This window comes from Phalacrocorax aristotelis, chromosome 8 (assembly GCF_949628215.1).
Source record: "Phalacrocorax aristotelis chromosome 8, bGulAri2.1, whole genome shotgun sequence".
Classification (NCBI taxonomy): domain Eukaryota; kingdom Metazoa; phylum Chordata; class Aves; order Suliformes; family Phalacrocoracidae; genus Phalacrocorax; species Phalacrocorax aristotelis.
The window spans coordinates 30,897,794-30,920,464 of record NC_134283.1 but is presented as its reverse complement, the minus strand read 5'-3'; the positions used below and the strand labels follow the sequence as shown (position 1 = coordinate 30,920,464).

Genomic DNA, 22,671 nt, shown 5'->3' with positions numbered 1-22,671 from the left:
TCTCTAATAAATAACATGGCTCTGATGTCAGGAATCAGATTTCACTGCAATATTACACTACTAACAGTAGTGGCTATCAGTGGCACACTACAGTAATGCTCGAGCTACCACAGACAGAAGCTGAGACTACAATTTCAGTAAAGCACAGTGCAGTGCTTTTCCAGCCAACTTTTCTACTACCCTGTTAGCATCCAAACCAGCAACATGCCACAAAAAGATGACTCTATGAAGGTTAAGTCATATCATCATTAAAACAAAATATGTATTGATAGGCAAATACATATTAATAATGCTGTACAGTACCAGAGAATCCAGTCTAGTATTCAACGGAAATGAAATATATATTCATTCAAAGGTCTATCTGTTCCAAAATACAGTATCTTGATGTATTATTTTTGTGTTGGAAATGCAATGCTACTAAAAGTATATTACAGTATCATGGAAGAGATCTCCAAGGTTTTCCTATTCTTCCTTAGACAGCAAGCCCCAGTGGACTGTTTAATAAGAATGCATTAATTTTCTTTCTAGCCAGTTTTCTTCTTCTATAATGAGTTTGCTTTTATTATATGCACACTCTTAAGAATATGAGTTAATTAATGAATAAAATTTGTATATTTATACAGAAGACATTCTACAATTTCATTAGACTATTCAGTCTGTTTTTCTGTATGCAAGCATAGGATCACATAGAGAAATATTCTAAAAAACTATTTCAACCTGGCTGAAGCACGCAGAATTTCCATTATCCATTCTGTAAATAAAACAATTCAAGCAATCCTGAATATTTATATTAACGTGTATTAACTTAGTCATTTGATATATGTCTGATTTTTCTGCTTCCAAGTGTGAGCCTTTTTTATTGCATATTTGTAGATAGCTGCCAGCAAGACACAGTATCAGAGGATTTACAACTGTGAGGGTAGAATGCCATCTGCTGCTATACTTGCTGCTACAGCAGGATAAAACAGAAGAATCATGCAAGTGCTGCCTTCTGCCTTTCTCTTAACTGTAAAAATGTATACAAACATCTCATTTTGTTTTATTAAAAATTAAAAAAACCCAACACCACTAAAACTGGGAGCTCAGATGCCTTTACCCACAGCTTTTGTTATAGGATCTGGTGAAAATGTGATCATGGGATTCTATCAGTGCAAACGAGAGGCTGTTGTATCAGGCCTACTACAGCAAAACAAAAAAGAGTGTAATTTGACTGCAAAATAAGTTATACTGGTAGATTAAAAAAAAAGCACACTTTGAAAATGCATTTGCAATGAACTATGGAGTTGCTAGACTGGGAATGGAGTTTAGAAACACTCCTTGAACTGTTATGCACCGTGAAAGCCTTGCAAAATTCCTACATTCCCAGTCTGATTACATACAAAACATGTCACAAGCAAAGGCAGTATATAGAATATGATATATTACGAGTTTGATTCATGTCCACTTATTGGGGTGGGGGGAAAATCCAAAACAATAAAACAAAACAACGCAAAAACGTTTTCTTAAACTCATCCTACAGTTTCCCCCATGTCCTTTCAGTAAAAGTTAATTCTTTCTGTTCAAAGTGCTCTTCAATAAATCAAATGGAAACATTAGCCAGCATTTTACTCAATAATTAACGGTTTAACCTTACACACACAATGCAATTGCAGAGGCAGTCTTATGGTTATTCAAAACACATTGCTGAGCTGGATAAATTAATATGTATTGAATTCTGGTGTAGTTGGCAAATGTTCAAGTTTTACTTTTTTTTTTTTTTTCCTACTGACAACAGAGCTCCAGGTGATTAGGTATAAATAATACACTTCAGGCTTTTTTCCTTTGCTTCACCCACATACAAATGCTTCTTCCAGCTTTCTATAAAGATGGACATCAAAAGCTTGGCTATATAATCTCCTAATAACAATCTGTTTACATTGATAGGGTTTCTTCACACACCTACAACAAAACCCTCAAAATTAGATAGAAAGAAAATATAATCCAGGAATTACAAGTGCTGTACAGCCACGTTGCCTTTGAATTGCAATCAACAGGAGTTTTGCTAATAAAAATACCAGGACCATGAGTACATTTTTACTGAGTACCTTCTGTTACTTAGCATTAGAGCACTGCACCATATTCAAAAATAACAAATCAGCTTTGACAATTGAAAGGAACACATTGCTTTAATGAAAAAGTAATTCAGTATAGCGTAAAACTTTATTTTTAATATTAAGTGAGGAACTATTCAATAAAGTTGAAGTACAGTTCAAACCTAAAGGGATAAAAGAATTCTTGAGATTGGGACCATTCACCAGAAAGCAAGGATAGAGTACTACACAAGTAAACCCAAATCTCAGTCACTGTCACAATTCTTGCTAAAGATTTGCTTGGGGCTCCAACAGAATTCTTTCAGTCTTTCTTGAGATCAATTGATCTCATCTTACTGACATTCTCTTTACAACATCTATATTACGACTGTCCCCTACAGTTAAGGTGAATTAACTGCTGCTTCTTCAAAAATGCATCTTACTTTTCCCACTTCCCTATTTAAAATGCAGAAAAGCCATGTAATGTGAGAAATGCAGTGGAAACCACATAAATGAGTAACTGTCAAAAGAACAGAACTATTAAAAGAATAAATCTTGTGTACCCAGCTGTGAAATATAACACAATATAGCAGAACCCAGCTAAATGTTTCAAATAAAAAATTGAAATGCAAAGTATCCTAAAATTGTTTAATGAACATAGCTGTTAAAATATTAACTCCTCGCATGCCAAAACTCAAAAGCATACACGATAGGAAGCCTGCTCAGATGAACAACACGTTAATAAGTTATCTGTCTCTCCATCTATCTTTCCACCTAGACAATCAGCCACCAGCTAAGCTCAACAGCTTTTACATGTAAGATATATTGACAGGTCAATTTCTGCACAGGCTTTTTTATTTCAAATGTTGTGGTTTACAGCAAATATTTACCTTTGAGGTGTGCTGAAGCTGGTCTCCCACATATGTTTTGCGGAACTGATCCAAGAACCACAGAATTGCCAGTTCTACTTTTTCATTACTAGACTGTGGTAACTGGGCATCCATCAAAGATATCAGCTGAAAAACTCTTAATGACAGGAAAAAAAACATTTTCAGGAAGAATTCTCAAATTGAACAATATTGTCACACCTTATTTCTTTAGGAACCCATCAGTCATTTTTTTGTTTGCCTAAGTTTCTTCTAGGATTTTATTTTGTTTAGATGCTAATTATGCTAATTGACCATTAATAAACATAAACATCAACATAATGCTTTTCTAATTACTTCATCACTTGAAATTTTCTCGGATATATATGTTATACTGTGGTGAGTTTTTAAAATGGGGTTTTTTTATTCCTTAAAGCATCAATTACATGATGAAAGAAACAAAGAAATCTGAGAAGCATGGGTCTCAAACTGCAAATGCAAGATAAGAGGTGTTCAATTTCCCTGGAAATTGAAAATATTGTACTTAGAAATAAGTTTAAATATGCAGTATACAACACACTGTCTGCCTCACTTCTTCCCACTTATGTCTCTCCTAAAACATCTGAACAAACATATATTTTCTGACCTAAATCTTTACTTGGTATGTATCTCTATATTACCAGGACTGATTTCAAAGAATCCATTTTAGCCTATGTCAGCTATGAAAACACTTTATTCTTTAAAGGAATTTTCCTTTATCTAATTTCCCATGTTCTTCTGCTATCTTGTCTTTGAAATCCTAATTCCCTAGCAATTAAAAAACTTATTCTCACCTTTTGCCAATTCTGAATTATATAGTCACTGGATTAGAAGTCAGTAGCTACTTCATCTCTAAGCCTGTATATTAAAACCTCTCACTTTTAATAAAAACATAGTAGAAGATTGCTAACACCACAGAGCCCCAGGGTAGATTAGGAAGGCAAGAAACAAAGCAGAAAATATAAGTCTTTTGTCCAATTCTAAGTTGTATACCCTTCTTCGTGTGTTAGCTAGTGGATGTAAACAACAATCAAATATGCACGCCTTTGTTAACGTACTTGTGAATGAAGACAAGCATACTTTTAAGTCTAGAGCCTTCTTTTTTATTTCAAGCTTTAGCCTAAAGATAAGTTTAAATTTTCAATGCTAACCAGCAGTTCCTCTGCACTTCTTCACCCACAATAATTAATGTAAAGTAAGTAGTCGAGAAAATAATACCCACAACTCACAACTAATAAAATTAACACTGGTATTCAAGTATAACGCACAAATGAAAACAGGCAGGGGCACATCTAAACTCTGCTTATAGTAAGAGACATATTTGCCTTTAATCCTCTTCCCTTCCTCTGAAACATAGTTTTGAAATGATAGCCTTAATAGCTCCTTCACTGCTTAGGATGATGAATCAGGAAAGATCAAAGACAGTGGAATGGTCTCAACCCACAGGAAATCAATATAGTCCTTGAGCACTCACCTTCCAAGAACTGGACAAAATTTGAGACATTTCAATTCAAAATATCTGCTGATACTAAACATCATTAAAAAAATCAAAATAAAGAATTCAAAATAAGTCATACTTACCGACAGGATAGTTCTCCATCCATTACATCATGTTCATCAGTACTAGTGTATGTTAATCGTCCTCCCACAAAAGTACCCACAAAATAGACAAGCCATGCCAGACGTCCTAACATTTAAAAGAAAAGAACAGTTAATGATTATAAACCATTATGCTAGTACAATACGCTTCCATAAGGTATTAGCAGTTCTATAAGGTATCAGACTGTAGAACGCTGTCAAGAGAATGGTTATGTCTCTCCCTTTATCGTATTTAAAACCTACTCAGACAAATCAACTAACAAAAAATTCCTTGCAGAACTGACAGATAAACTAGAGCAGCCTATTAAGCTTGACTTGCTTATAAATAAAAAAGAAAAGAATTAACCTAAAATATAAATTAAGCAAACTCAGCCTGGTAAGATTAGATATACCATTAATCTACTATCCCTCACTTGCCTGCCACAAGTTACTTCAAGGCATGGAACAATTTTATCTACAGTGAGGCTGTTACATCTACTTATCATAGCATTAGGAAGTAATTGAGACTCACTATAACTGACTTGTTTCTTAGTTCTATTTCAAATAAATAATTCCTAGTAATATTAAACTAGTATCTAAAGTCATTTGCACATAGAAATTATTTTTGTCATAAGTCAGACATATTCTTCAATAAAAGAGTTTGTAAACTACCACATGGTTTTGAAAGTCTCTGTGGACTGTTTTCCAACAGGGTTTGAAAGACAGAGCTCATCCATTTCAGGACAAGCTGTCATGCCTTCTGATCCTCCAGATTATTTAGCTGTCAGTTTCCACTAAAGCACTTACAGGATCCACTGGCAAAGTCCTTATTAAGAAAGTACAACGTAGGGACCACAATTTCTGTAAAACTACAGTTCCATAAATAACTCCTTGGGTTTGTGTATGTAGTGTATCCTCCCTCAGGAAAGATGCAGTATTTTTCCCTAAAGTAAAGTAAAGACCAAAACCAAGACCTGGCTAGCGAATTAACGTAGACCTGTTAAAACTTCAGGATACCTCAACTGAAACGCACCGAGACTATAGAACAGTATAGCTACTTTTAGACTCCACCTTCATTTGGCAAAATACACTTTGTAATTAATTAAAATTAATTGCTTGAAAATAACAACACAGCAAAGACAACTTTTAGTAGTTTCCATGTAAGTTATTATAAGTTACAAACAAGGTTTCTCAGTAAGTGACATATTTACATAAACTAGATGATGTCTTGCCCTCATTACTAGGATTCTACCAAGTGACAACCATATAGCTGACAAGAGTGAAGATAACACCCTGCTGAATAAAGTGTCTTCTGAACACAATTTGAAGTTTAACATAAAGGATGAACTACAGCTAAACAAACGAGGTCACATTATCACTGTAAAACAGTATTTTATTTTGGATATTTCTAAATATGTACCAGAACATGCACAGTATCTACCAAAAGTCTTGAGGTTTTATTTCATGTTTGTTTCAAATACCTGATAAACGACATGAAATTAAACTTCACTTAATTCCCTCATGTGTTGCATTGTTGTATTTTGAAAAACCCAGAACTCATAGCACTGAATGCTCTACTTCCTAAGCTCCTTCAACCAGGAATGATTAATAGTTCTGAGGTGTTTCAGCACCCTTATGGCCCGAATCTGGTGACTATACATCATAAATAATTTTGTTTCAGTACAGTGTGTTCTATATATTGAAAAAAAGCTGAGATCAAATATACATTAAAAGATAATGCAGAGTATGGAATAACATGCAGATGATTTCAACGCAAGTACAGGAAAGTATTCAGGTTTATCTTAAATCTCAGCCTTATTTAAAAAAAAAACAACACAGGAATATGTAACAGAAAATACTTTGTGACGGGAACAAGTGTTGACTTTTGAGACAAGAAAAGATATATGAGGAAGACTTCCAAGTATCTTCTCATATTGTTACTGTTCCATGCCTAATAATCTGGAAGGACAGTATCAGCTGTCCTACAAGCAACATATTTCCCTGTTTCAAGACCTGCGCATCTTCACCCACAGAACACTTTCAGGGAAAACCCCCATCAGATACACTGCACACTGCAGTACAAACAGCTGTTAATTTAGGACACTAAGAGATTGCACCATCATTAGGAAAGCACTGAGCTGCTGAAGTGTTAGGAGAACAGACATAGTTCTAATAAATTTAGCATTAACAGCTACTAAAGAATGACCATTTGCAAAAAGCAACTGTGAAGTGGTGCTAGCTGGTTCAAGGAGCAGAGCCACCGCTTTGGCCAATAACCTTTTTAAAATAAAAACCTGTCTTCGTTTTTACAAATTGCAGTAACTCATTTTTAAGTACATAGTTATTTTTCTGATGATAGCCCTCTTTTCTTTGCACAATACCAATTAGCAGGTATGACTTCTTTCCCACTTTTATACCTTCCCTATTTAAAATTTTCAGTGCGTTTGCAATTACTGAGGCAGACAACATCTTTTCTTTTAGAAAATAATTATTGCTGTAATAATCTGTAATTATGGTTTATAACAGCAATAATCCCAAAGAAATCAGTCATTACCATAGATCACGAGTAATCATTAACTACTGTTAATGACCCATTTCTTGGGGATTATTGTTTTAGTAAACCATGACCGCATCACTATTGATACAGAGAGCAAGACAGTATAATAAAATGAGATCCTAATATTGCATTAACTTATTTTGTAACATTAAAAGCCATTAAACATCTAAATTTAACTATGTATATCTAGGGGATATAACAGTTATTGTTCGATATGAGCACAAATGTTTAGTTTGCAGAAAAGAAACACAACATTTAAACTGCATCAAATGTTTTCTAATGCATAACAGCAATCCCCAGAGCACTGACACTGAAAGACTCCAGCTGACTGTTTCCCTTTGGCCCCCCATGACTGGGGAATGCAGTATAAATTCAGACTGCAGCTGGTCAGTGAAATCAGGACATTAATGAAAGTATCTTGGTATAGAATGACATTGGTATAGCAGCCAAATAAAAGTTGATAGGTGCATGGAAGAAAGTGGAATTAATAAAAAAGATGAGCAGGAGGTCTCATATAAATTAGTGAAAAAATGGCTCCTACACAGGGGAGAACTGGCATATTCAAACTTCCAACAATAGAACAGCAAAATCAATCACAGACATTAATAGCATGCAAAGAAATAGCTGTATTATAGGGTAACCTGTCTCACCTTTTCAAAACAACACCATTTATCCATGTAAAGATGCAACAGCCATAAGATAACTATATTAGGAAAGAGCCAGTAGTTATAAAGACAATTTAAGTGAGACAACAGAGGACCAAAATAAGTATATGAAAGAATATCCCCAAAGTACTTATTATTTTCACAAGTTACGCTACAATAAATAACGCTTCTTGAAAATTAGCTAATTCATCTTAACAGAGCTGTATAAAATAAATTAAGGTTTTCAATTTTACATTAATTTTTACACACAGATAAATGCAAAAAGAAAAGTTAACATATTAATTTTCAAAAAATATTCATCAAGTTGCAGCTGAGTCCCATGAGGGCACCTGAGGCACTAAAATGTTGGTTTTCAGAAATTAAAAGTTTTTACAGCTCTCATGCCTATAGTCTAAAGATGTATCAAGATGCTAAAACAAACACAACAATTGCCAACGTATATTATTTAATACAAAGGCAACTAGTGCAAATGTGGTGCAAGGTGACTTGGATCATTAATTCCTAGTTCAAGAAAAGGTCTACGTATATCTGCCGTAAGATCATCACTCTTTCTTTCATATGCAAGTATATGGTTTTTGGCACATAAAACACAGCCTAAAAATTAAATACTAACCTTCCTGAACTGTGATTTCTAATGGATTCCTACTAGAAGAGTGCAATAGTTTTTGGTAGTTTTGTGCATTTTGGTCAAACAACTGTACAAGAAGTGTACAGGTCTTTTCGTATTCACACCTGCTAACTGTACACAGTTGCTCCAGCTGTTGGAAAACTGTAGCTGTATCATCCAGTGGATCTTCTAAGCCATCTCTGGAATAGAAATAAAAAGTAATCACTTAGCCACTACTGCTAAAAACCTGATGCTGTTTTTCCATTCAGATCTTGAACAATCACTGAACTGCTGAACTACAAAAGCCTTAGCAGCTTGTGCATACAACAGACAGACATAAGATCTAATTTTATTTCCATACATACACATACACACAAACACAGAGCAGTATTCTATTTGTGCTTTCCTCTTAACAAGTATTTTGAAAAGCGCAGAAGGAAGATTAGGTTGGCAGTATGAACACAGAAAGGCAAAGTCTAAAGAACTAAGGTCTACTGTACCTGAACAGAATATTAACATGCAGCATCTTTCTTAGAGAATGATGGGAAGAAAGAACGGAATACTTCGTAGGAATGGATGTTGCATGTTCATCAAATTAAGCATAAGACCATGATACCAAAGCCAACAAGCAAGCTTCAGTAAAATTCCATGCAACTGCTTTATAAATCTTTATTTTATTCTGCTGTAAACAAGCTGTGACCCTATGGAATGCCTGTAACAAACAGACCAATAGGTCTTGCCATAAAGTGTAACTATACTCATTACACAAATCACAACAGGAAAGGTTTATTCATCAGAGGGTTACCCTTTCGTTGCACAGGGAACAATCAATCTACAGATAAAAAAAACATCCAAAAAGCTAACAAAGCTAACAGTGCTAACATCCAAACTTTGAAAGATATACACCGGCTGAAAATCCCAATGTTCAAGATGGTCTGAAACAGACCTTTTATCAGGTATTTACAAATATTTGAAATAAACGTTCTCCTTCTACTTTGTAGAAAAGCATCCTACTGTAGATGCCTTGTAGAAGGTGTTTCACAGGGCTCAGTTTTGGAGTCAGTCTTGTTTAATACCTTTATCAATGATCTGGATGAGAGGATCGAGTGCACTCTCAGTACATTTGCAGACAACACCAAGTTGGGCAGGAGTGTTGATCTGCTTGAGGGTAGGAAGGCTCTGCAGAGGGACCTGGACAGGCTGGATCAATGGGCCAAGGCCAATTGTATGAGGTTTAACAAGGCCTAATGCTCGGTCCTGCACTTGGGTCACAGCAACTCCATGCAACACTACAGGCCTGGGGCAGAGTGGCTGGAAAGTGGCCTGGCAGAGAAGGACCTGGGGGTGCTGGCTGAAATCTGGCTGAACATGAGCCAGCAGTGTGCCCAGGTGGCCAAGAAGGCCAACAGCATCCTGGCTTGGATCCTGAATAGTGTGGCCAGCAGGACTAGGGAAATGATCGTGTCCCTGTACTCAGCACTGATGAGGCCACACCTTCAATATTGTCTTCAGTTTTGGGCCCCTCATACAAGGAGGACATTGAGGTCCTTCTTGGCATTCAGTGGCTCTGTTGAGAAGGACCTGGGAGTGCTGGTGGACAAGTTGACCAGGGCCAGCAATGTGCCCTTGTGGCCAAGAAGGCCAACGGTATCCTGGGGTGCATTAAAAGGAGTGTGGCCAGCAGATCAAGAGAGGTTACTCTCCCCCTCTACTCTGCCCTGGTGAGACCACATTTGGAGTACTGTGTCCAGTTTTGGGCCCCCCAGTTTAAGAAGGATTTGGAACTGCTTGAGCAAGTCCAGTGGAGAGCAACCAAGACGATCATGGGGCTGGAGCATCTCCTTTATGAGGAAAGGCTGAGAGACTTGGGTTTCTTTATCCTGGAGAAGACTGAGGGGGGATTTCATCAATACCTATAAATATCTAAAGGGTGGGTGTCAGAATGATGGGGCTAGGCTCTTTTCAGTGGTGCCCAATGACAGGAGAAGGGGCAGTGGGCACAAGTTGGAACACAGGAAGTTCCACCTCAATATGAGAAAAAACTTCTTTCCTGTGAAGGTGACAGAGCATTGGAAGAGGCTGCCCAAGGGAGGCTGTGGAGTCTCCTTCCCTGGAAACATTCAAAACCCCACCTGGATGTGTTCTGGTGTCCCTGCTCAAGCAGAGGAGTTGGACAAGATGATCTCCAGAGGTCCCTTCCAACCCCTACCATTCTGTGTTTCTGTAATTCTGTGAGGTGCTGAAGCGTGTCCAGAGAAGAGCACCAAAGCTGGTGAAGGGTCTGGAGAACAAGTCTTATGAGGAGCAGCTGAGGTAGCTGGGGTTGTTTAGCCTGGAGAAGAGGAGGCTGAGGGGAAACCTTATTGCGCTCTACAACTACCTGAAAGGAGGTTGTAGTGAGGTGGGGGTTGGTCTCTTCTCCCAAGTTACTAGCAACAGAACAAGAGGAAATGGCCTCAAGCTGCATCGGGGAGGTTTAGATTGGATATTGGGAAAAATTCCTCCACTGAAAGAGCGGTCAGGCATTGGAACAGGCTGCCCAGAGAGGTGGTAGAGTCACCATCCCTGGAGGTATTTACAAGTTGTGTAGACATGGCACTTCAGGGCATGGTTTAGGAAGCATGGTGGTGTTGGGTTGGCGGTTGGATTTTATGACCCTAGAAGTCTTTTTCAACCTTAATGATTCTAAGAATCATTAGTTCCTCATTCACCCTTACTCAAACAGGAGAATAGCTATTCAACCCCCTAAAGGGGCAGAAGTGACTTTGCTTCCATGGTTCCAAGCTACTTATTTCTCTGTCTGAAGGACCAGCAGGATGGCTCCTAAATGGAGGTTGATATTATTGACTATACTGGTTTTTAAGAAAAATGGTCATTCCAGAAAACAGTATTTGTTTGCAAAGATATCAATTAATCTCCTTGGAGCAAACGGAAGAAGTCTTATGAAATCAGCTCCCAGACATCCCATGTTTCTCAAGAACGGTCTGGATGTTTGATATTGAAGTCTACATTTTATATTGCTGTCTACAGAAATGCCACAACTGATGATATTTATCCCATAAGAGAATAAGACAATACCACAGTGGTATACAAATCACTCAGAGCTAGGAACAGATACATGCCAACAGCATTACCAAGACTGTTAAGAATGACACACCCTGGTAGAAAAGATGATCAGTACCTTCCTCATTTGCTCCCTGTTGGCTTTTTTCACAGATTAGAAAGCTCACTCCTCCACAACATAACAAGGACATCCAGAAAAATCTCTCATGAGTGCCCAACAAAGAAACTGCATTTTCAGTGCTGATGGTGATCCTGATGAAGACAACAGCACATTTCAATGGAGCTGGTCATGCCAGATGGTTTGACCCAGAAGCTCAGCCCTGCTGAGTGCTCCAAGTCTGGAAGCTGATACAGAATGTACCACTCAGTAGAGAAGAAAGCTGAGACATGAAGGTTCAACCCTGAGATTCCATTACAGAAAAGCTGAATGAGAAGATAAAGTGAAAATGCCAAAAGAAGAATAGGCTGGTTGAGAGAAGGCCCAGGAAAACTGGCTGCACCTGCAATCAGCTGCTCATCCTTCCCTGTTCTAGCACTGGAACACTGGAAGCACCCCTAGGTAGTATTAATTCCGGTTCTTGAGACAATGAGAGAGAAGTTCACTATTTTGAACTGTTACAAAGTCAGCCTTTAACATACCTATGGTGATAATATAAGGCAAATAACACTAACTACAGCCTAGTCACTGAACAGTAAGATGACAGATTACATAATTTCCAGACATGAGATTTTGGCCAAGTTGAGACAAAAGGACAAATATGGTGAAGCTGAATGCGCTTCCTCACACAAACTGAACAAATGACATCACCTCAGTAATGTAAAATTGAAAAGGAAAAGCAGATGTGGCTTGTTCTGCAGTCCCATGGTCTGACAGGAGATCCTACCAGTAGGAATTCATATAAACCCTTTGAGAAAATTAAATCCCAGCAATCTAAACACTTTTTTCCTATTTGCTATATTATGGCGTAAACTATAAGGTCATTTACTTAAACTATTAAGAAGAAGATTTGAACTAAGAAATTTTAAATTGGCCAATTTCAATCTTGCCACTCTCTAGCTTGTTCTATTTAGTCTCACCCTTTCTTGTGCATGGGGTTCATTCTGCTTTCCCCCATTACTCTACCCTCCATGGCCCTAGAAAGTGACTCATTGAGAAAACATGTCACAGCTGAACAATATATTTAAGTTAGATAGTCTTAAAAAAAATGGGTGGGAGAATAGGCTTTTTCCAAAACAAAGGCCCATGAGAGGAAAATCAATTAGAATTTACATTTGATTTTGGCATCGATTTAATAAGCAAAAGGAGTAAAATTATATCAGCCAATTATATAATCTAAAGAAACTGCCATGGTAATCAGAACCAGTGTACATACATTTTAAACATAACCAAAGTATATTATGCCAGCAAATCAGAAAATTAAACATTCCGTATTACAGTTTTAAAGTTGCAATTACGAGTTTACCTTATAACTACAGGAACACATTCCAGTCTAGAAGTAATATAAGCTTTTGTTATCTCAGGTGCATATGTATCTAAGAGGTGGGGTTCTGCCGTTTTCACAAAAGGTACAGATGCTACCATTCTTTGCCACAGAGTTAGCAAATAATGAACACTATTTGGAGCGAACTCCCAGTGCTATAAGAAAACAAAACATACTTCTGTTAAAGCATCCCAGTGTGATATTTTAGTTGTGAAACATGACACCTTTATGTTAAGTAGTCTTATTCATTCACGTAACTACTGAACTGAGTAGTTAGAACTGAGATATACTATGGCACACATTTCTAGAGTAGATCCAGAATTACTTGTAGGCATTCTTTCCTCCTTCAAGTGAAATCCACGATTCAAAACTCAGATCTAGGCCTAGATTCTTACACAGTTGTCCTGGTTTTGGCTGGGATAGAGTTAGTTTTCTTCCTAGTAGCTGGTATAATTCTGTGTTTTGGATTTAGCATGAGAATAATGTTGAAAACATACTGATGTTTTAGTAGGTTCTAAGTAGTACTTACACTAAGTCAAGGACTTTTCAGCTTCTTATGCTCTACCAGCTGAGAAGGCTGGGGGTGCACAAAAAGCTGAGAGGACGCACAGCCAGGACAGCTGACCCCAGTTGGCCACGTGATGTCATGCTCAGTATATAAAGCTGGGGGAAAGCTCGCTGGGGGGCCGCTGCTTGAGGACTGACTGGGCATCAGTCGGTGGGTGATGAGCAACTGCATTATGCATCACTTACTTTGTATATTATATTATTATTATTTTATTTTATTTCAATTATTAAACTGTTCTTATCTCAACCCACAGACTTTCTCACATTTACTCTTCTGATTCTCTCTCCCACCCCAGTGAGGGGGAGTGAGTGAGCTGCTGTGTGGTGCTCAGTTGCTGGCTGGGGTTAAACCACGACAACAGTGCACGATGAGATTTAAGTGCTATAAAACAGCCATCCAGAAATCCTAAATGTTGAGTGGGAAACTGTCTACAGCCACCTAACAGGAAATGTAAAGAACAGAAATGCATCTCAACTTTCTTTTCTGTTCCAAGCTTATGGAGTTACCATTGGCAATTCAGGAATTCAAAGGCCAAAATCTTCTAAAGCTCACTATCTTCAGCTGTTATCCTGAAGACCAGAGAAAGACTCTGGAGGAAATGGTAAAATAACAATTGTAGTATTACTCGAACAGTGTGCATGCCTTTATCTTGGTGTGTTTCAAAAATAAATCTGTAAAATTTTTAACACTCTGAGAATCTTGATCCTGTGATACGTGTCTTTCTCATACACATATGCATCCCTCAAAACTTTAGACAGTATTCCACATAGCTACTGAAACCAGCTCAGATGGGAACTTAGTACTCAGCAGCTCAGCATATAGGCAACTCTGTGTACACACACACACACACACACACACATATATATATATGCACAAAAGCAAAACACAAGAACCTAGCCAGTGTAGGCACTTTGAAGTTTACATGGGAGTGTAGCTGTAAGTATTTTGGGATTGGATAAAGGGTTTAGTTTGTTGGATTTTTTTTTTCCAGGGTGAGGACTAAGGCTGAAGGAGTAACATCTATCTATCTATCTCCTACTTCAGTGGTCATTTTCATCTTTAAATCTGCTCCCATTACAAAACTTCATAGGAGGAGTGGGAACTAGCCCTAGAGAATTTAGAAATCTCAGATACATCACTGACAAAACATATTTTTACATAAAGACAAGCCTCACCACCTCCCCAAAAAACACCAACATGCAGAACCAGGGTGAGTCCTCTTTGTCATTCAAGAGTTGAAGACTTCTGTATATATTCTTACCTGTAAGCTAGTAACAGTAAAATTTGCTATAAGTTGGATGACTTCTGGGTAATCTTTCACCATTACTAGCTCTCCTAGTTGATAGTTTGTCTTTAGCCGAGCCAAAAACCGACAGAATTCATGGTAATTACCCGGATCAGATAAACCCTAAATTTGAAGAAGCAAATTTTAAAAAGTTAACAGCTTAACCTAATAGAAATATTTAAAGCACTATTGCTAACTGGGTGACAATTCTATTTGCATATTTGCTTCATTTTGGATAGAAAAGTCAAAGCAAACAGATGTCTGGCTGAAAGTGGTTTTGATAGAGTCAGTAAATTAATGAAGACTAACTAGAAAAACAAATCTACAGCTGTTTTAGCATTTTAAATAAATAAAATGAAAAATAAAAAGATACCTGTGGATTTTCAAGTATTTGTTTCACTCCTTTGATTAGATTACCAAGATACTTGGCACGTTCTGGGTTGCTGAATAAAGACCTCCTTGTAGAAGCAAACTGAACTAAACAAGACAGTGCCTGAAGAATAAAAAAATACTCTAAGATTAAAAAAATTTAAACTTTCAGAAGTAATGTTTGGAGAAATACAACCTACTGCTGTATGTAGTACATTCTGTGGCTAAGGATTATTTTTGCAGCAATGTCTATATGATCATTGAACACCAATATGGCTCAGTTTTAAAATTTCCTTTCACAAGAGCTTTTGACTTCATCAAAATAATTAAGTGGATGTTTTCTATGTGGCTGAGTAGTGCTGAATTTGGGGAGGAAAGATTTAAATGCTTTCAGATTCAGAAATAAAAACTAGGGATGAAGTTCAAAGAAAAGACATTGTGACTGGGCACTGAGCCAGGGGACTCATAACATGCTAATACACAAAATAAAATAGGGTCTTTTGGACAAAGTACAGATGTAAAAAGACTATTTTCCATAATTACTTAAGTGTAAATCACTACATGTCACTTACTAACTGAGACAGCACTGGTGGAAGGGAATGATATAAGTCAAAAAACAGGTCCAAGGTCTCTGGCTCCAGGAAAACTACGGAAAAAGATAAGTTGGTTTTATCACTCTCTACAAGCAATAATTATGTATCCTTATTTTAATAGAATCATCTTCTTTTTAACAGAAACAGTAAGAGTGAGATATCACTGTAGTTGAGAATAAGCTATGAATAGATAAAATAATTAGTTCATTGTACAATATTAAACAAAGCACTATTCTCTCTTCATCACATTTAACCTATCCTATAGCTCAACAAATACTTCCCTTAAACTGCAGATGATGCAATAGTTTGTCAGTTGCTTACAGAATGCTGTTCTGTAATACATATAGGTAAACTCATTTATTCAGTTTAATTAATTAATTACTAATTAATACAGTAAGACAAGACAGATCCCAGATACTAAGGATTAATTTAGTCTGTATTTAAACAAAAGTTTTTAACAAAAGTTCCAGATACTAGCCTGAAGTCTACAGACCAATAAACAGGAAAAATCTCCAAACTTTAAACACCAAGTTACCGATTCGCCATGTAATCACATCAAATGAACTATAAAATTACCCTATTTTATGAAGGGGTAACAGCAGGGTAGAAAAAGTTCACCAATAATTCACAATTAAGTAATCCCACAAATTAAGTAACATTTCAAAGTTGTTCGATTTAGAAGCATTATTTTATATGAAGCCTTGTGCAAAATAAAGCATCATATAACACAGGTTGATTTCAGTAGGCACTCTTTGTGTTTAATGACAAAAGGGAGATCCATCCATGGACAATTTAATGTATCTAAACTAAAATCTTGGGAAAACCTACGCGCTTCACATTCCTAGTGGGTCTTGGGAAATTACTGTCACTTGCCCAAATTCAACGTTTTGTCAGTATTCTCCTGCTTGCCATATATTCTTGCTCTTCATCCCTCACACTGCAATTAGAGGCTACTGTACATTAATGGAGAAAGAATGGAGTTATGCGTGGGAACTGATGAGGAACAGAATTGTTGAAATAAGGAGGAATATCAAACACTACAGAGTATCATACTATATAGGTAAGTCCCATCTTGGGTACGGGAAACTGTGCACCTGCTTTAGCTAGATGTAGCAGACTTCCAGTCAGACTCTGATTTTGCTAAGAGGCAAGATAAATTAGCCTACAAGGACCTCCATGCTGCTAGTGCTAAACTGCGTCCATTACCCAAGGTAATTTCATTAAAGCTAGCTTGGACATATTTATACCAGACCACAGTCTGCACTGTATGAGCCCAGAAAGTCAAACCTCTGGAGTCTAAGAATCAAGACGCAACCCTTCTGCTGCCTTCATTAACAAGCCCACATACTAGAGCAAACAAGCACACTAAAAAAAAATTTCACACAGTTTTCTCATCAGGAAGAGGACAAGAGAAAACAGACATGCTACAAATGCTGTACCTCTTCAAGGTGTTCGTATGTCAGGGGGGAGAATAGTATTCAGTGTCTAATTAGAATAATTTGATTTACTGTGAATATCTATGTTATAGACTACATTTATTATTTCTGTCTGTAAAAATAACAATAGGAAGAGTGTGAGAGAAATAAAAGACGACGTTTACCGATAACTCACCAGCAAAAAACTCTACTCCATATTAAAAATTATATTATATTTGCAAGTATTGTGACAAAAGTTACACAGTCCACAGGGTATAGACTTCAGACTATTAACAGTTATGATCCTTTCTTACTTGTTCTCCAGTTTGTTGGAATCTGCACAGTGCAGAGGTCATCTGCGGATTCATCAGCTGAATTTCCAATGAAATCAAAATTAAGACAATTTAATACAAGCTTCAAGAGTTGCATTGCTAGACTTTGTTGCCGTTGGTCCTGAAGAGTTAAAGGTTTTGCCAAGAGCTAAGGAGAAAGAAATCTTGTTAGGTCACCTACACAGAACATGCTTTAAAAACAATTTAGAAAAGGAAAATATTTGGATGTAAAACTCAAAGTTCAGAGCAAGAGTACACATACTAAGAGGAAAATAAAACCTTCAACAATAAAACGTATTGCCTTTCCTTAGAGGCAAGGTGAAACTCAGTATTACCACCTCAGAGACAGCTTCCATGTCACATTAAAGCTCCCAGACTTATAAATAATTTTTAAAAGCCAGGTGAAATAATCCTTTTCTATAAAGTACTTATAGGGAGAACTTAGCGTGTCACTGATACTGTCTGTTAACACAGTGCTAATGTTTGCTGCAGAAATTAAACTCTAAGGTTCCATGTTCTTGTCTTTCAGTTACTCCAGACCAGTGTGGAGTATATGCCATATACATCATATGGGTAAAAAAATATCTCAACAATTGGTTATTTTTCAGTTTGATGTCCAGGCTACTAAACAGTATGAGCTTCACAGTATGCGTACTCAAGCACCGTTCCTTTGGCAAGTTTAGAAAAACCTGGCATTAAAAAGCAATGCAATGAACAGTCTGTAATCTGAATGCAACTATTTACAACACCTGTTTAAATACAGCTGTCAGTGTCTCCACTGCTTTATAACCCCTGTAGTGTCAGAATAAAAAGGTACTTTGTAAGCAAAACAATCTGTTGGGATTTGGAAGTCTATACTCAACATACTGTGTAAGAACACATTTTTATCAATCCCCTTCTGTAATTATAATTTAAATAACATTTTATCTTAAAGAAATTACTACCTCAAAATGACACACACAATATAAAGGCACTGAAAACAAACCTAAAATTCATTAGTCACTGATGCATAATTTTGTCTGGAAAAACAATAAAATAAATGCAAATGCAACAACTTTATCTAGTTCATCTGTTCCTTATTTAGATTCAAAGTTGCATCTCAAGTTCATTAACAAAAATATTTTAAATTCCAATGATAGGAATTAAAGTCAACTGTGTTTCGTGTCTCATTAACTTGATAATAACTGCTGCACCACATTAGAATTGACACTAAATTATCAATTTGGCTTTGAAAACAATGTTGAATTTCTGTATGTCTTGTATAAACATAACCTGTTTTGCCACCAATCCTCTCTGTAACTTTTAAACTCTTGGAATTATTTTAGTTATTCCACATTTGTTAGTTGAGTGTATTTTTCAGTGTATTACAGACACCGAAATATTTCTAAAACCAGCTTCATATACTAAAGTTGGCATTATAAGGATACTAATTATAATTTTCTTATATTTCTGTCTGGAAATCTGTGTGATGTCATTCAGACAAACCTTTCAATGTATGAGACACTAAATAAGGACCTGTAGACCAGCTGAACCTGAAGAAAGCTAGGAAGTGGCTGCTGCACCATACAGGTTCTCACAAATACATTTATTGTTTTGATGTGTAATGGAGTTTACTATATGAAAGAAGGTTCTTTCAAAAATATCTAATTCTTCTTTAAAATTGTGTGTGATTTCTCCAGTAATATGCAATTACAACACTGATTTAAAACATCCTGTGTACACTAGCAGAGCATTTCCTTTTTAGAGGAAAGGGCTTACACGTTGTTTAATTACTCTGTATATTAAAAAAAATACACTGCCATCTGAGCAGTGGCAGCTGACCACATGTGCCCTTCAAACTTATTGCAAACGTGAGGTAAAACATGCTAGTTAGACTAAAAACATACTGTGAAAGAAATTTAAGCTAATACAGTTTATCTCCTATTTTATAACAGTACCTTAATCACGTACCCTGAGAATTATACCTCTAGCCAAAAAAGCAATTGCTACTATTATCTACTGGCCCACTCTCATGGCATCTGTGTTTAAATTCTTAGCTTACGTGCCTGTGTCCAAATTTTAGCACCAAATTAATTTGTTTTTCAGAAAAACGAAATAAACCAGCACTCCCAAATAAGTCAAAGAAAAGAGATTAGGCAATTTTAAAAAAATAAGCTGCTCTCAAAAGTACAGAGTTGCTTGAGCTTGACAGGAGCAGAATGGTACCTCATGGTGTCACTTCCACTGCTATGGAAGGCCTTGATTAGCACAAAATAGAAAGTGCAAATTCCAGCTTTGGTCTCCGTTCAACCTACCTGATCCTGAGAGACCTAGCTTACAGCATGCTGTTCTTCACCACCTCCTGTCAAGGCTTTTGAGAAGCTGCAGCCTGAATCACCCCAAAATGTTACAGAACGGATAAGGGAACTAGTAACAGAGAAAACCACCTTGGCCAGACTTGACTGTGCTGCCATACCACAAGATAAAGAATTTGTCTTTCTTCTTAGTCGCTCCTAGTTTAATAAATAATTCTTTTAGCAAATACTGAGATGGTAGGCCCAGCAAAATTGAGATACAACTAAGACAAACATCAAAAAAGAAGACAAGCTTAGAATTTAGATATTTCACCCTTTACAGCAACACATATAGACAGATGGCACAGAGGGAAAGACAGAGAGAGCAAGAGAGGAGGAAGATCAGCATTATTGTCTTTGAACGTTTTCTTTGGTCACCTGAGTTTAATCGGTGCCATGTAATCCATTTAAATACACAATTCATCAATTCAGAAAATATTAAGGACTGAAACTGGGACAATTATGATGGTAACAATTTAGGTTCAATTATAAAAATCCTCACCTCCTTCAAAAGAGAGCACGCAAGCATCAGTATGTCCTTTAGAGAGGTGTCACGGAATGAGGTAGCTATTTTACGATGTTTTGCAGAAGGTCTTGAATAATCAACCTAAGAAAAGTTAGGACATAATAAACAATGCTCCCTTCTTTGCTAAACTAGATGATAGGTATATCTGGCAGATTAATTATTTTATACTAGAAATTAAATATAAATATAGGTCTTGACAGCTTCCTGAAGCGCCTCCTTTTTTCCCTTTAAGGCTGTATGTCCTTCTGATAGAAAGGCCTGAGGAACTTCCTCAGGTTAAGATGTAGGCAAAAGAAAATCATTAGCAGAAATACAATTGCAAAAGTTGATCATTCAGTTTGCTTTACTAGTTCTAACGACTGTGACAAGAGAAACTTTACCCCGTATCAGATATGGTATGCATCTGGTTCAGGCAGAGTCCCTACACTAAGAATTTCGTGTCTCTATGTATTTTGGCAGGCGGAGGAAGGTGTTAATCCCTTCATGTCTAAGAAATGTTTCTCCAATCATTTTTATGAAGGGCAGAAACATCCAACACTGCTTTATCAGTAATACATACATCCCTTGCAGAAGGAAAAAAAAAAAAAAATCAAACATGCTTACTAGATTCATTTCCTGAGTCAGTTCTGAGAGAATCATTACTCCTATTATATAATGGTCCACAGTGCCCTACAGAAAAAAAAAAACATAGGATTGCTCAAACATCACAGCTTTTATTTAGTATTTTCCAACATTTCTAGAATCAAAAGGAATTTTTAGGCTGAGATATCCTAAGCTGTTTAGAAGACTTACATGCCAAATTCTATCATTATTAATAGAACTAGACATTCAAACTGCCTAATTAGATCTGAAAAAAGCCTCATCATAAATTTAAAGAATTGTATAACAAAACCCATCCGAAAAATACACTCTAAATAACCGCAATTTAGAAATTCACTATTACACATTTCTCAAAGGTCTGTTCAGTATTCTAAAGCTGGTAAGGCAAGCAGCATGAAATTCAAACCACTAAAAAAAATTAAGCTATGCATGGATGAAAAAGATCACAGGGCACTCAGGAAAAAAAAGTTTTGAAATGCTACCTATGCAAAAAACCTAATTCTTCTCCCGCCACAGTAATATACAATGGATTGGTTTGAACTGAATGGTATATTCCACCTCTGAAATCTTGTGTCTAAAAAGTGAGGCAGTACGTGTCAAATGTTTGCATCTGAGGGTACAATTGGATCATCAGTATTTAAGTTTCTTGGAACATTTCAAAATTCAGATACAATGCAGAATTTTGCATTTAGTTAATAAAATTTAGCTGTCTTCACTGAGCATTTGTAGAAAAATCTGCTTTGTTAAAAACAATTAAAACCAACTGCAGTTAGGCCTTGTCATTGAGTCGGGGGAAGATGTCTATGTCTACTTTCACAGCTGCAGTTTGCAGCCTCAGCTCCCCCAGTGTCCAAAAGAAGTGTCATTCTTGTCAAAATTTTCCTGATATTTGTCATAACCACACTCATTTTCACAACTCTGAAGATCACCCGGAGTTCAGCTAATGAAGAACCTGGCTACTTAGCAAGTGGCCTAACTTTTCACTGTCACCTAGTTTGTATTGTCATTTGCACCAAAGCAAATCAAAAGTGAAAATTTCAGAGAACTAGAACTCTCAAGCAAAATTTATATTGTTGTCCTATCTGCATTCAGGAGGATTAAACACCTTATACTGTAATTTGAACACAACTTTCTTTTATATTTCAAATTCTTAAAATAGTCTATACGAATATTCCTTACATGACACAAACCTGCAAGAATGGAAAAATGCAACGTCTCCTTTTTCACAGGTCTGAAAACCTGTGTGTTGAATTATGAAGGAGTTCAGAACAGAGCTGCAGACATAGCTGCTAATGTCTTTTTCTATATTAAATCACACTCAGATTCACACTGGATGAAGTTCAATCTGGAATGCTAATGCATATGTATTTGAAACCTCCATATGCTAATTATTAACATATATTAGTACTGTTTAGGGATTATTTTTTTTTCCAATTTTTATCTACAATTTAATTCACTAGTAGATCTACGGCTTAATTTTCTTTTCTACAGGAATTCTTAATTTAACTAAAGAAATCTCTTAAGAAGCTAAATTTTATACTTAAATCTCTATTTTTAATGAGCCACACACTAAAGAGTCACACTGCAATCATTTTAATAATAAATGCAAAATCCAATTACAGTACATTCATAAAAATAACTGCAATATGGTGGAGAAGTATACTTGAGTTTGTTTTTAATAAACAGAATATTGCAACTTATCTTTTATTAGTCATTCCCAATGTA

The 22,671-nt window shown here is 36.5% G+C and overlaps 1 protein-coding gene across 5 annotated transcripts in view; it reads right to left on the bottom strand.

The window, feature by feature from the left end:
• RANBP17 (RAN binding protein 17) overlaps positions 1-22,671 on the bottom strand; it is a 163,038-nt gene that overhangs the window by 132,119 nt on the left and 8,248 nt on the right. For all 5 annotated transcript variants that reach the window (XM_075102211.1, XM_075102208.1, XM_075102212.1 and 2 more), the window contains 10 exons: positions 20,950-21,015; positions 20,323-20,427; positions 17,470-17,635; positions 15,720-15,793; positions 15,152-15,271; positions 14,755-14,901; positions 12,908-13,080; positions 8,388-8,581; positions 4,556-4,661; positions 2,960-3,095 (listed from right to left, as the gene is read on the bottom strand). In XM_075102211.1, coding sequence (XP_074958312.1) covers positions 2,960-3,095; positions 4,556-4,661; positions 8,388-8,581; positions 12,908-13,080; positions 14,755-14,901; positions 15,152-15,271; positions 15,720-15,793; positions 17,470-17,635; positions 20,323-20,427; positions 20,950-21,015 — 1,287 coding nt within the window. The remainder of the gene's footprint in view (positions 1-2,959; positions 3,096-4,555; positions 4,662-8,387; positions 8,582-12,907; positions 13,081-14,754; positions 14,902-15,151; positions 15,272-15,719; positions 15,794-17,469; positions 17,636-20,322; positions 20,428-20,949; positions 21,016-22,671) is intronic.